We start from the raw sequence: 13,693 nt of genomic DNA on the forward strand, positions 1-13,693 counted from the left end.
AGCCGGAGCCCGAGCCGAACCCGAGCCCGAGCCGGAGCCGAACCCGAATCCGAGCCGGAGCCGGAGCCGAGCCCGAGCCGGAGCCCGAGCCGAACCCGAGCCCGAGCGGCGCGCGGAGCCGGGCGCAGGGCCCGCGGGAAGGCCGAGGCCGGGCGGGCGCGGCGGGCAGGGGCGCCGGCCGGAGCGCGAGGCCCCCGGCGAGGGCCAGTCCGAGGCGCCGCCGGCGCGCCAGCCCGATGCAGGCCATGGACACGGCCGCGGCGGATTTGTACGAGGAGGATGGCAAGGACCTGGCGGGCTACGACTTCGAGCCGCTCCCCACTCTGCCGGAGGACGAGGTGAGCCCCGGCGCCCGCGGTGGGTCCTGCCTTCCCCCACCTTCTAGGGAGAGTCGGGGGGAAGGTGCCGCCGCCCCCCCCAGGTCTCCTGCCCCTGGCCCAGGTCTTGGCAGCCGCTCTCAGCAACCCCGCACCGTCCTTTAGCATTTGCTGGGAGACGCCAGGCCCCCTGGAATGCCACATGGGACAGCGGTGGGTGGGTGGTCACTGAAGAAGTTGGTGCCCTGTGGGGTGGGGGGCTGGGGGGCTCCTGACTATAAATGTTGGAGGGATGAGTGCGGTTTGGGGCATCGTGAGGGGGAGGAGGGGAAGGAGGGGGATGGCTGTTTTCCTCCTTGCCAGCACCCTAGGAGGTCAGCTGGAGCACCAGCCAGCAGAGCCCAATCCGGCCAGCAGGTTCAGGAGCTGGGGTGGAGGTCTGGGAAGCCCCCCAGAACAGAGGGCTGCTTCCTGCACAGAGAGGACAACAGGGGCCTCCACTCAGGATCCTGAGTCCTGAGGCATCCCCCTACCCAAGGCTCAGAGGGACCAGCAGGCTCCATCACATGGAGCTTCTGGTCATGCACTGGACAGGTGCCCACAGAACCAATTTGCCTGTAACTCTGGCTTCCTTAGCACACCCCACAGGCTGTGGCTTGGGGTCAAATGAACAAGACAGGTCCCTCCATGTGATAGGTGACCCCAGAGGATGCAGCCACTCCCAGGAAGACCCAAGGCTATGGGGTCTGGGGGGATGAAGAACCTTCCGCGCCTCCAGCAGGCAAATGCCCCAGTCTCCGGGCTTCTGTGCTCACAGCTGAGGAATGCTGGCATCGTGCAGCCATTCATGGGATGGGCTGTAACCAGCCTGGTGCTGATGAAGACCCTCCGACACCCACCTGGGCAAGGCTGGCGGCCAAGAGTTAGACATGGCCACCATCCTCCTGGAGTACGTCAGGGGGTTCATAGGGGCCGCAGCTGCAGTCGCCAGGGTCTTCCACCTCTGCCTGCCCCCCAGGTTCTGGAGGAGAGCTGGCTATAAGGATGGAGTTCATGCTAGGGAAGCACCATCTTGGGCAGCGGAGTCTGCCATAGGAAGCGGGGGGCTGGCTGGCCAAGAGCCTCTGAGGCTGTACCTGAGGGCTGGTGTTCCCTTCCCCCCGCAACCCGCCACCGCCATGGTGGCCTGGATTTGGTGAGAGGCAAGGCTGCAGAGAGGAGAAGCAAGAGAATGAATAAGCCTTTGGGCATCTCCATGGCTTTGATGGAAAATGAAAGGGTGCACCCAGCTCACAGCCGTCAGAGTCTCCCCCAGAAGACACATTTCAGTGTATCCATTAGAAGACTCACCTCCAAAATCACCATCCAAAGCAGACGTAGAACGTGGTTCTTCCTGCAGAACCTTGTTGTGTCCGCCACCCACACTGAGGGCCTCCTTTGTGCCCCGTGCAGAGTCAGCGGCTGGTGCCAAATAAACAGAACATCAGGGCCAGGACCCAGACCCAAAGCTGGGTCCCTGCCCATGGTCTGTACTCCTGTGTGCACTGGTGCCTTCTCTGGGTTGGGGTTCCCTCATGCCCCTCTGGGTCGGAGCAACCCCCCGGCTGTGCACAGTGCATAGGGCTGGGGGTTTCCATCGTCCCATGACCGAGGCCTCCAGGGGAAGTGGGATGCCACTGCATTAGCCGTGTCCACTGGGAAAGCGCGGATGGGCCCTTCGAACTTCTCCACCTTTTCTGGGAGACAGAGACACTGTCTTTGGGTATGCTCCCATAAAACTGGAAGCCTGTCCAGGCTTGAGCCTTGGAGCCAGACCGATGTCCCGTACCTGCGAACACACTGGTCCAGACTCGATGCTTCCTGCACACACTCTGTTGGCGTTGAAGGTTTTAGGTCTCCATCAGACACGTGACTGTGCCTGCTGCAGCATATTATAGAGCCAGGCTGCATCTGAAAAGCCATCCTGTGAGATGAGGGGGAGCCAGGCTGCATCACCAGCCAGGGTGGGCCACGCTGCTGCAACCCCTGGACAGAGGCAGGCCGGAGGAGACACAGGGCAGCTCCCACAGAGGGACGGCGGGTGCCGGACCCGGGACGTGGACAGAGGAGTTCACAGTTTGACCGCTGATCATAACAACAGCCCATACAGCAAGGTCAAGGCACAGGACCCTATCCCCCCTGCCCAGGAGCCCCTTGGAATGTTTCTCTGGTTGTAACCCCGGAGAAAATCCAAGTGGCCAGTAAACATATGAAAAATGCTCAACTTCATTATCATCAAGGAATGCGAAGACACCCACCGTGAGGGCCTCTCAAGTGCCAGTTGGCAAGAATAAAAACTGGGCAGTGGCCGAGTCGGCAGGGACTGGTGTGGCACCGGACACCCCCTTGCCGGAGTGAGTGTGCATGGAACAGCCTCTCTGGAAAGCAGCTTGGCATTTGATAGTGGCCTGGAAGATGGCTGCTCCCTGTGTCCCAGCAGCTTCACTCTGGGTGCGTGCCCCGGAGAGCTCTCTTAGCCGGAAACCCCCCAGGGCAGGTGGTGAGTGGGCCTCAGGTCCTGGAGGTTGTCGCCCAGCCCAGTCTCTGGCTTCCTGCAGGTGGTGACCCTGCACGGGTACCAGCAAAGGACATGGATGAGGGATCAGGAAGAGCAGCGGCTGTAGGAGGGGTGGGTGCCGGGCCTCCCGGAGGCCGGTGGTGCCACCTTCAGGGGCCTGCAGGGGACAAGGACAGGGGCGGGCTTGGAGATGAAGATGGTGCACCGGTTTGGGCCCCGGGGGCAGTGTGTCTCCTGGTCCCTAGACTCTCCTGAGTTTTAAGGAGCCTTCTCATCCCTTCCACATTCAGAGAGCACCTCCCCGGCATTTGTGGGCTGGGCGCTAGGCTGGGCCCAGGGATTTGGAGGTGGGTGGGGTCCGTGTTGCCGCCGAGAGTAGCCCACAGCTCGGGGGTGCCCTGTGAGGAAGCAGATACTCCCACTGAGCCCTGCTGGGTCCATGTGAGGCTGCTACCCAAACAGCACCGAGCTGTAGACAACTGGGAAGCCAAGGAGAGCTTCGTGGTGGGCGATAGTTATGAGTTGGAGGGGGGCACTTTAGGGCCAGGGGTAAGACCCCCAACAGGGTACTCTGCAGAGCCTCCCAGGCCTGGGGGTCTGGCAGGTTGAAGGAACCTGCCGGCAGGCCCGGAGATTGTCAACAACTGTTCTCAGCAGTGATCTGGGTTTCGTGTTGGCAGTTCCTACTAGAATGCTCCAAGGTTGAAAACATTAATATCTAAGAGTACATTTGAAATCTGCAAGAGTGATCCGTGGGTCCCCGTGGGTCCCCGTGTAACCCTGGCTCACACACTGTTTCTCAAGGAGGGCAGCGGGGTGTCTTCAAGGCACAGAATCTCCTGGATGGGCACACTTTGCCATAACTGGACAAGGGTCTTCCGGTGGGAAGCCAGCCCTGCCCTCTGAGACCCAGGGACTGGCTGATGAGGGGCTGCCCTGGGGAGCCACCCGCCCTGAGGGGTGCCCTTCCTCCCGGCCCGCATAGGGTAAAGTTTGCGCCTGCAGGATCCCTAGGGAAGGACAACTCTTTCCTGTCCTGCAAGGACCGTGACTTAGGTGACTCTCACCCTCAGGCCTACCCCACATCCCACCCAGGCAGCGCCTTGCTGGGGGACGGAGAGGGGTGGGGTTCCTGGACCCAGGGCCCCGCACAGAAGACTAGGTGGGTACTCAGGAGGTAGAGCCACCAGAGGCTGCCCAGCAGTGACAAGGTCAGGCCGCGTTGGCGGCGGCAGGGACAGCTGCTGTGTAGGAAGTCATGATGCGTCCGGCCTGCCACGGGCCCTCATGGGTGGTGGGCATGTGGGTGCCCCAGAGCTGGGGCTACAGACAGGCATCAGTGGGCGCTGGGGCCGGCTTTACTATTCATAGCGTGTCACCTCCTGAAATGTCTGCCTCAGCCAGTGATGCTCTTGTCCATCCTGCCCAGACCCTGTGGTGTCCCCGGGGCGTGCAGGGCCAACCTGGCAGCGAGGCTCAGAGCCCCAGGGCCCCGGAGGTGAGCACCAACGTGCAGGATGCCCACGTGGCTCCCGTCTGTTGGGGTGGCCCAGGGGGGTGGGGGCGTCCCTGGGATTCTGGTGGAGATGGACTGAGGAGGTCTGAGCAGCAGGTACAGGCTTCCCGGTCTCTCGTCCTTGTTCCTGCCAGTCCACCAGCCAAGTCTCATCCCGTCCGCCCTCCTTGGGCCACGGCTTCAGGCAAGGGAGGGTCATTCCTCCAGCCAGGGTGAACTGGAAGGGTGGGTATCAGGTCCCAGAGGACAGGGGACCATGGGGTCCATGGTTCAGGGTCCCCCAGCACTTGGTGAGACGCCCCCCAATCTTGGTGTGCCCAGGAGAGCCAGCGGCAGACCTCGGCTCTGTCCTGGAACCACGCCGGCTGAATCCTGCCTTCCCCGCAGAACAGCTGGGTTTCAGAGGGGCCGAGAGCATCTTGTCTGTGAATCGGGGCTTCAGCCATGCACAGGAAGCAATGACTCAGGACCCACAGATTCGCTCTATGAAGTCACGCAGACAGTCCCCCCATTTAGATGCTCACACCGTGAATAGGCACTGGGGCTCCCCCCCACAGGGGCATCTTCCACTGGACAGGGCGGTGGGGAGGGGCCTTGAACAGGAAGCCATGCCCCGTGAGATGCCCCGTGGGCACCCCTGGCCTGGGCCCCCTTCTCTTGGGGAGCTCCCACAGAGGGGCGGCGGGTGCCAGACCCAGGTCATGGACAGAGGAGTTCACAGGTGGATGGCTGATCATAACCACAGACAACCTCCAGGACCTGGGGCAACAGCTGCGTGAGCGGGTGCGTGCGGCCGGGGGAGGCGGCCACCAGCAGGCCGTCAACAAGGCCCCTGCAGTGGAAGCTGGCTCAGACTCACAGTGTGGGCTAGCTTTCTTCTCCTAAATAGCACAAAACCACAGGGTCTCTGGGTTGTTTATTAGCGTGTGCCTGTGTGCGCGTGTGCATGTGTGCACGTGTGTGTGCATGCACGTGTGTGTGCATGCACGCACTCCCAAGACGCCCCTTTAATGGGCCCCACAGGCACATCCTGGGGAGTCCCAGGGTGGTGCATAGCGACCCCTAGATTGAGCCAAATCAGAAAGACCTTTTATCCGTGACCCTCGGGAACACGGCAGGGAGATGGGGAAATTGAGATTTCCGGGTTTGCTAGCCCCCTCCACACCCCAGTCTAATCTGCTTTATGCTCTCATTCTCCTTTTAAAACTCCCAGACCACCTTCCCCACAGGGGTGCACATATTTCTGGAGGCTGGCTGGCAGCTCTCTGCTCTTGCATCTGCATGAACCCCGTGGCCCCTTCTTCCTGAACCAGCTTCCAACGGGCTGTGCTTCCCTCATCCATCTACCCCACAGAAAGAGCTAGAAGGGCCTGGGGGTGATGTGGAGGCCCAGTCCCGGGGTCCCCCTCCCATCACCCCCCCCGCTGAGCCCAGAGGCTTGGCCAAGACGCCCACGGGACCCACTCCCTGATTTATTTTCTCTCTCTCTCTCCTTCCTTCCTTCCTTCCGCTCCTTGTCCCCTTTGCCTGTAGTTGTGGGGATCCCTTGCAATGCAGGTGGGGGAAATTCGAGGGCAGGAGCTAGGAGACTTCATGCCCAGACAGCTTGGCCGCACTCGGAGAACAGTCCTGTGTGCTGGGAGGGGTGGGGCGGCTGAGGCTGGAGACAGGAGGGAGCTCAGTCTTCTCACCATCTCCCCTGCTCCCCCTGCTCTCCACGCCCTCTCGTGACCCCCTGCGTGCTCCCTGCAGGCTCCAGCTCCCCCGTGCGGGCCTGTGGAGCACAGACACATGGGCACAGAGAGTGCCTAGGGCGTCGGACAGCAGGCCAGCTGAGGGTGTGTGATGTGTGAGAATGCGTGTGTGCACAAGTGTGTGTGTGTGTGTGTGTGTGAACACACGGAGTGTATGTGAGTCAGTATGGGGCGTGAGTGTGGGATTGCACAACTGTGCATTCGAGTGGACGTATGGGTAGTGAGTGTGTGTGTGTGCGTGGGCTGTGTGGCTCGACCACGGAGGGTGCGTGAACTCGTACGAGTGTGTGTGGAGTGCGGACGTGTGTGAGTTCATGCGTCTGTGACCGTGTGAGAGTCGTGTGCGTGAGTCCACGTGGTGTGTGCCAGGATGCGTGCACGCGCAGGGGAGGTGTGTGCACGCACGACGATGTGCGAGGGCGTGGGTGTCAGACGCGTGTGTGCGTGTTGGTGACACGGTCACCACTGAGCTCGGTCAGATCTGAAGGGGGAGCCCAGCACGGGGAGGCCTGGGATCTGGCTGCGCAGGAGGGACCACGGTGACTTCGGGTCCTCTGTGTGCACGGCCCGGAGCTCAGGTCTGGGCCGCGGCTCCGCCGTCGTGTCCGGCGTTCCTGTGTGTCCCGTGGTCCCGTGGTAGGCTCACGCCACGTTTGCTCTGTTGCGGGCACCACGCTGCTTCTGTACGTACTAACTCATGTCCACCAGTGCCTATGCCTTGCTCACCTGCGTACGACCTAAAAAAGTGAAGGCCGTCAGCATGCCCACCGAGCCACATGGGAGCCGGGGGGTCGGGGTGCGGGGAACCCGGCTGGACCCGGGGGCTGTGGGAGGCCGTGATTTCTGGCACAAAGAACCAGGTCCCGGCCCCCGGGGCCGACACCGGCTCCCAACAGCACGCTGGTCGTTCTGCCAAATGCCCTGTGGCTTCTGGCATCCAGGGGACTGTGGGGCAGGTGACTTTCTGGGTGGTTTTTTTAAAGCCTTTGCCCACAACCCCGTTTCTGACGTAAAGTGAAACACCGCCGCGCGTTGTCTGCTTCCCTCGAGTCGGTCTCGACGCCGTGGCGCCAGGCCTTTCCCGGGGACGAGGGCCTGCTGCTGCCTGGGTCTGTCCCCACACCTGCCTCAGCTGCGGCCTATCTTGGCAGGAGAACGTGTCCCTGGCCGACATCCTGTCGCTGCGGGACAGTGGCCTCAGCGAGCAGGAGGCGTGGGCCGTGTGCCTGGAGTGCAGCCTGTCCATGAGGAGCGTCGCCCACGCGGCCATCTTCCAGACCCTGTGCATCACGCCGGACACTCTGGCGTTCAACACCAGCGGGAACGTGTGCTTCATGGAGCAGCTCAGCGGTGAGCCTGGGGCAGTGGCGGGGGCGGCAGAAGGTGCCTTTGGGGAGAAGGTGGACACAGGGTCCCACCCCGGACCCCCGGATCGCAGCGGCTGCCCTGGTGGGATCTCCAGCCCCAAGAACCGCTGAGGGAGAAGGAGGTGGGAGGCTCCCACGGGCTGTGTCACAGCTCCTGCAGGGGACCCGCGTGGGGCCCGCCAGCCCTGAAGCCGCCAGCCTATGGTGAATGGTTGTGGGGCATGAGGCCGAGGGCGTGGTGGCCAGTGCAGGGGGCCCCCCGCTGCCTGCCCAGCCTCCAGGGTTCCCGCAGCCCCTCCCCTGCTCCAGGGAGGGCCGGAGCGGACCTCCCGACTTTCCCCAGCTGACTCCTTCAGTCCCCTTCTCTGGGAGGCCGGGAAAACCCTTCTCCTTCCTCCTTGGACGGCTTCCCCGGGCTTCCCGTGAAGAACGAGGTCTTCCTGTTCAAGCACTGTTTCCTCTGACCCGGTCGCCTGGGACGCCAGGACGGAAGGGGCCCCTGGGGAGCGGGAGGCCACAGCTCCTGCCCGCCTGGCTTCCTCCTCCCCATTGGGCCTTGTGCGTGTGTGATCAGAGGCCTTCTCTTTTCCTTCCCCAGATGACCCCGAGGGCGCCTTTGTGCCCCCCGAGTTCGATGTGACCGGGAACACCTTCGAGGTGGGTGGCAGCAGGCGGGGGCACCTGCGTGCAGGGCACGGGCTGGGCTCGGGGGGCTGCCTTCGGGGCACCCCCACCTTTGTCAGACTCGGGGTCCCCGGAGGCACCGTAAGCTCCAGTGGCCGCTTGGTGTGTGGACGCGTGCTTGTCATTATAGTTGTCGAGGATGTTTCCCGGGTGTGAACATCACTGTATTTCATGTGTTAAAAGGTCCTGAAGTTGCTAGTGGTGGCTGATGGGGAAGCACAGCGTCTCCGAGGGAAAGAGCGGGGCAGTGGGATGGCAGCACCCGGCAGAGACACGTGGCCTGTGGGCGATACCCCGAGGCAGCCGCGCTACCTCGCTCTGGGCTCAGGTCACCACCCCCTGGGCACCCCTGTGTGCATGCCGGGGAGCGTAGCTGGGGGGCACCAAGAATGGGGTGGAGGACCCCGCCCGGCCCGCCTCTCCCCTGAGTGCCGTGCTGGGCTCCCCCAGATCGCCGTTCACAGCTCCCACCTCCATGGAGCCTGCAGTCTGAGGTGGGCGGAGAAAAACAAATCAATCGTTAACGAGTAATTACAAACTCAAAAATTTCAGGGAAAACCCATTAGCTTAGTGACGTTAGGTTAAATTTTAACCCCAAAATAAGAGTTTTGGGATTGGCTCCTCCTCTGCTCTACTTTACTTTACCTTAAACTAGCATCCAGCCCCTTCCCCTGAGAGGCCTTCATCCACGCTCCAGTGGCAGGCAAGACCGCAGGGCCCTGGGTCGCTGGTGGATCGGGTCTCTGATTCCCTGGACCTCGGGGGCCAGAACCAGAGCCCAGGTGGTCTTTGGCTTGGGGCAGCTCCCAGCCCTGGTCCATGCACAGACTTCCTTAGTTTACCTGCATGTTTAGCACCAGAACCGACATGAAACTAAAGCCCTGGAATAACAAGCGTCCTCCCAGTGCCGCCCGCCTCCGTGCCGCCGGGCTGTTCCTAAAAGCGGTGTTGTTTGGTGTGTGCTGGTTTTCACATTCGAAGAAGAGTGTCGCCACACGTTATCTTCTGGAACTTTCTCTTACGTGTTTCTGGACGATGCGCCTGAACCCAGCGGGAGGTCACGTGTAGCCCATGGCTCATGGGAACATTGGTGCCGCCCTGCACAACCTTGGTGCATCTGGGCAGGAGCTCCTCCCAGGTGTGGACCCGGCCACGGGACGGCCACACGGCGGGGCAGGCGGTGTTCCACGGTCTCCAACGGTGGCTGCACCAGAGTGCGCTCCCGCCAGCAGGTGCCACGGACCCCCAGCTCCATGTGGCTGAGAAGGCCCATTTTCCATGCAGTCATTATGCTTTTCTTCATATATTTCCACCCATTTTGTCAGGATGGCAATGTCTCCTCTACAATGTGTCTTCACGCTGTCCGTAAGACGGCGAGCGGTTCTCAGGACCCTTCACACTCCTGAAAATGACTGAGTAGCCAGAGAGCTTTCCGTGGTGCAGGTTAAGCCTACCAGTGTGTGTTATAGATTAAACTGAGACACCTGCAAAATGCTTACCTATGAGTTCATTTAAAAGCAATTATAAGCCGTTGCATGTTAATACACAACATATTTTTATGAAAAATAACAGTATTTTTCCCCAAAAACACAGTGAAAAGAGTAGGGCTGTTTCAAGTATCTGCCCACCCTTTAATGTTGGGCTATGTGGAAGCCAGCTGGTTTTCATGGCAGCTCCGCCCTTGGCGAGGTCCCCATTGGGGTGTCCCTGGAGCAGAGCCTCTGGAAGGTCTGGGGTGCACTCGGCTGGAACAAGAGCATCGGTCTGGCGTGCTGAGGGTCGTCCGCCTTGGGAACCACACTGTCGGGAGGGCCACTAAAGGGCCTCCTATGAGGGAGGAGGTCTCTCCAGTTTAATGGAGTCAAGTTTATTCATGTTTTCTTTGTTAGTATTTTTTGTACCTTAAGAGACCTTCCCAACTCCAAAGTCTAATGGAGGTTTGCTGATATCTTCTACTAGGAATTTAAAAATTTTGTTCTTCACATTCGAACTGCTTGAAGATGACTTTTCTCGGTAGTGTGAGGTAAGGACCAGGTTTCCTCCCTTTCCGTGTGGATACCCATTCCCGCGGATGCTGGCCACGGGTGCACACACAGCAGGGCCGACGGCAGGGTGGGCCCGTCCTCTCGGGGAGGACGCCCGCTCCTGTCCTTCCTCAGAAGTGTTCTCACTATTCTTGGCCCTCTGTTCTTGCACATAAGTGTTAGAATGAGTTATCCAGTTCCATGAAAAGCTGTTGACATTTTGACTGGAATGGCACTGAATCTATCAATCCCTTTGAGGAGGAGGCAATCTTTATAATATAGGGTCTTCTGCATAAACCCTTTTACCTCCTCACTTAGTCAACACCTCAGTAACATTGAGTACTGTTTACTGTAGGAGTCTGGGATACCCTTTATTAGTTGATTCTCAGGAATTTGGTATTTTCTACTTACATTCTAACTTGGAGGTCATCTTTGTGATTACATTTTTCTGCTTGCTTGTTGCTGGTCTACAGAACACAATTCATTTTAATATCTTAATCTTCTGTCCAGCCATCGTGCTGAATTCTTTTGTTATTTCCCATAACTTACAGGTTCTTTAGTTTTTCTATCTAACTGATCAGATCACCGGCCCGGGCGGAGGTTTTGCATCACGTTTCCATTCCTTGTCTTGCTGTGTGTCACAAAGCTGCGTACGTCGCCAGCCACATGGTGTGGCCAGCGCACCTCCTGCTCGGGGACACAGGCTCTGAAAGCAGCGTTTCTCTCCCCGCCCTCAGCCAGGACGGTATTTGCTACACAAGGCCCTCTGTGCCGGTCATCATGCTCTACCGTGAACGTACCTTGGGTTTTATGAAAGTGCTTCTGCATCCTTTGAAATGACCATTAAGATTTTTAATATTTACGTACTTATTTTCTAATGTTAATTCAGTCCTTCTTGCTTAGAAAACCTAAAGTGGCCAGGTGTCTTATCTTTTTAATACACTGTCACGTTTGATCTACAGATGCCTACTTTGGCGTTTTGTGCTGTTTCTGACCATGTCGGGGGCAGGACCGTCCCAGGCTGTGCGGGCGCCCCTTCCTCTGCCTGTGAGAGTTTATGTAACAACGGGGCGCTCCGTGCCCAAGGTCTGGTCACACTTACTCATCAGGACACTTGTCTCCTTGGAGGGAAATCTTTTTTTTGCTGCTCAAGTTTTAATAGTTACAGGATTATCTGTTTTGTATTTCTCATTGAACGCTCTCTGGTAAACTATATATTTCTGAAGTTTATCCACTTTTACTTGTTTTTTCAGTTGTTGGCAGTTGGTTGCGGTGTCCCTTGTTAATCACAGCACTGTCTGTGGGACGTCGGAGGACTTAAATTCTCTGTCCTTCACTTGTCAGTCTCACCAGTGGGTATTTATTTGGTTAGTTTTTTCAAAGACCCCACTTCGTACCACATGATCTTTCCTGATGTGTCTTTGTTTTCTTTTCCCACTGATTCTGCTGGTACTTTTCATTTTCTTTTCCTGGTTTTGAGTGTGGCAAGCGTTCCTTCTCTGCTGTTCTACTGTGAGTCGGACACTCAGCTCCCCTGTCTTCGGTCTTTCTTCCTTTGTAGCGTGAACATTTATATCCAAGGCCATGAATTTCCCTCGAAACATGGGTTTTGCTGCATCCTGTGAGTTTTGCCAGGTAGCATTTGTAGTTCCCTCTTCCTCTAAGTATTTCTTTTATTCCCACTGGGGTTTCTTCTTAGCCTGAGTTGTTTAGCAACAGGAATGGGTTGAGTTTTTCCTGACTTTTTATTGAGATATGAAACACATACCGAGACACGCACACGTCACAGGCATGCAGCTCGGCGAGCTTTCACAGACTGAGCACCCCTAATCCAGCATCCAGACCAGGAAGCAGAGCATGCCAGCACCCTGCAGGGCACGGGGCCAGGCGGGGCCATGACGGGGTCCACACTCCAGCCCGTCCACAGCGGCAGATGGGGGCTCCCAAGTCTTTAATGCTTCACATCTCTGGAATTGTCCTACGATAAAGTCTTGTTTTCTGAGTTGCCTTAATTCCCAGTGGGTGATAGGCGATTTTCTCTGGTTTTCCACCCACAGAGCAAGCAAGTCCTTCTTACCCGACGCGTGAAAAGGGCCTGCCGGTGTGCACTGCCGCCTTGGGCCCAGTGTTTCCACGCAACCCCCATCAGGCCTGTGATTCCAGGGTCTCTGTTCTACTCTTGGACAAGCTTCATTCCAATGTCTGTTCCTGGGGCTAAGTTCCCCCCTAAGTGCTGCATTGTGGAGACCCCAGGAATAGTTGCACATGTCACGTGGACTTACCATGTCTGCCCAGGTGCCCATTCCTGCCTGCAACCTGGGGCCACAAGCCCCTGCCCACGAGGACCACGGTGGCAAATGCACCTTCTTGGTGCCACTCCCAGCAGGGTCAGGCCCTGCTGCTGTCGACCAGGCTGCCTCCGGCCCCGACCTCGGGGTCTCTGGACTGTGGCAAGGGTGCAGCGTGTTGGGTCGTGCTTGCTGGCCATGTCGAGACTGAGCCCACACCCTTGCCCACTGTCCTCCCTACAGAGAGGACAAAGATAGGGAGCAGTTTTCCTGAGCCCTCTAGTCCTCACACAGAATTCCCCCTTGTGACCCTGCCCCACCACCCCACCCACTGCTGGGATGATGTCTCAGGCTCCCCCAATCCCCAGATGCATGGAAGCTGGCCCTCCTGGGACCACCCCCTGTACATCCCAACCCTTGCCCAGGAAACCCCGGAGATGGGCTAGTTTCCAAACCTAAAACTATGACCATGGCCAGCATTCAAGCCCTGCCCCAAGCAAGCCCCAGACCCTCACAGGACTCTTTTCCGAACCTGGTCACCATGAGCATGTTCGGGCTCCAGTGGAACCCAGCCAGGACGACCTCGACACCCACCACCCACCATTACTGTCCATTGTCACTTGTCCACAGACATGTGTGTCAGGCCTCACAGTGAACAGAGCAGATGGGCTCCTGCCTCGTGGGGATCTTGGTCTTCACAGGGGACAGACTTGATGTGGGCAGTGGGCTGCATCCTGAGAGAGGAGAATGGGGCCTTTCAAGGAGATGACAGGGTCCTCATCCAGCTCAAAATTCCCTGGAGGCCATTCTGAGAAAGTGATGTTCAGGTTGGAACCTAAAGTGTGAGTAGGGTTCACCAGATCAAGACCAGGGAGGACTTCCCAAGACAGAAAGGAATGTGCAAAGGCCTTGAGTGGCAAAGGTGCTGATACATCATGGCTAGCACATCATGAACAGTATCATCCAACAACCAATGAGAAGTATATTTGTTGAGTTACTGTCAAACTAAAAGATGGAATGATGGATGTGTGGATGGATGGATAGATGGATGGTTGGATGGATGGATGGATGGATGGATGGATGGATGGATAGATGGATGGTTGGATGAATGGATGGATGTGTGGGTGGGTGGGTAGATGGATGGTTGGATGGATGGATAGATGGATGGATGGATGGATGGATGGAT

At 58.3% G+C, this 13,693-nt stretch overlaps 1 protein-coding gene across 1 annotated transcript; it reads left to right on the plus strand.

Annotated features, from left to right (window-relative positions):
• The first annotated feature begins 180 nt into the window (after nt 1-180).
• Nucleotides 181-13,580, plus strand: LOC116629408 (kinase non-catalytic C-lobe domain-containing protein 1-like). The gene is made up of 4 exons (XM_032399702.1): nt 181-338; nt 7,296-7,494; nt 8,110-8,168; nt 8,379-13,580. The coding sequence occupies exons 1-4, from the start codon at nt 237-239 to the stop codon at nt 8,724-8,726; spliced, it is 708 nt and encodes a 235-aa protein (XP_032255593.1). The 5' UTR covers nt 181-236; the 3' UTR covers nt 8,727-13,580.
• Nucleotides 13,581-13,693: the final 113 nt, after the last annotated feature.

Source organism: Phoca vitulina, unplaced genomic scaffold (assembly GCF_004348235.1).
Source record: "Phoca vitulina isolate PV1807 unplaced genomic scaffold, GSC_HSeal_1.0 scaffold777, whole genome shotgun sequence".
Classification (NCBI taxonomy): Eukaryota; Metazoa; Chordata; class Mammalia; order Carnivora; family Phocidae; genus Phoca; species Phoca vitulina.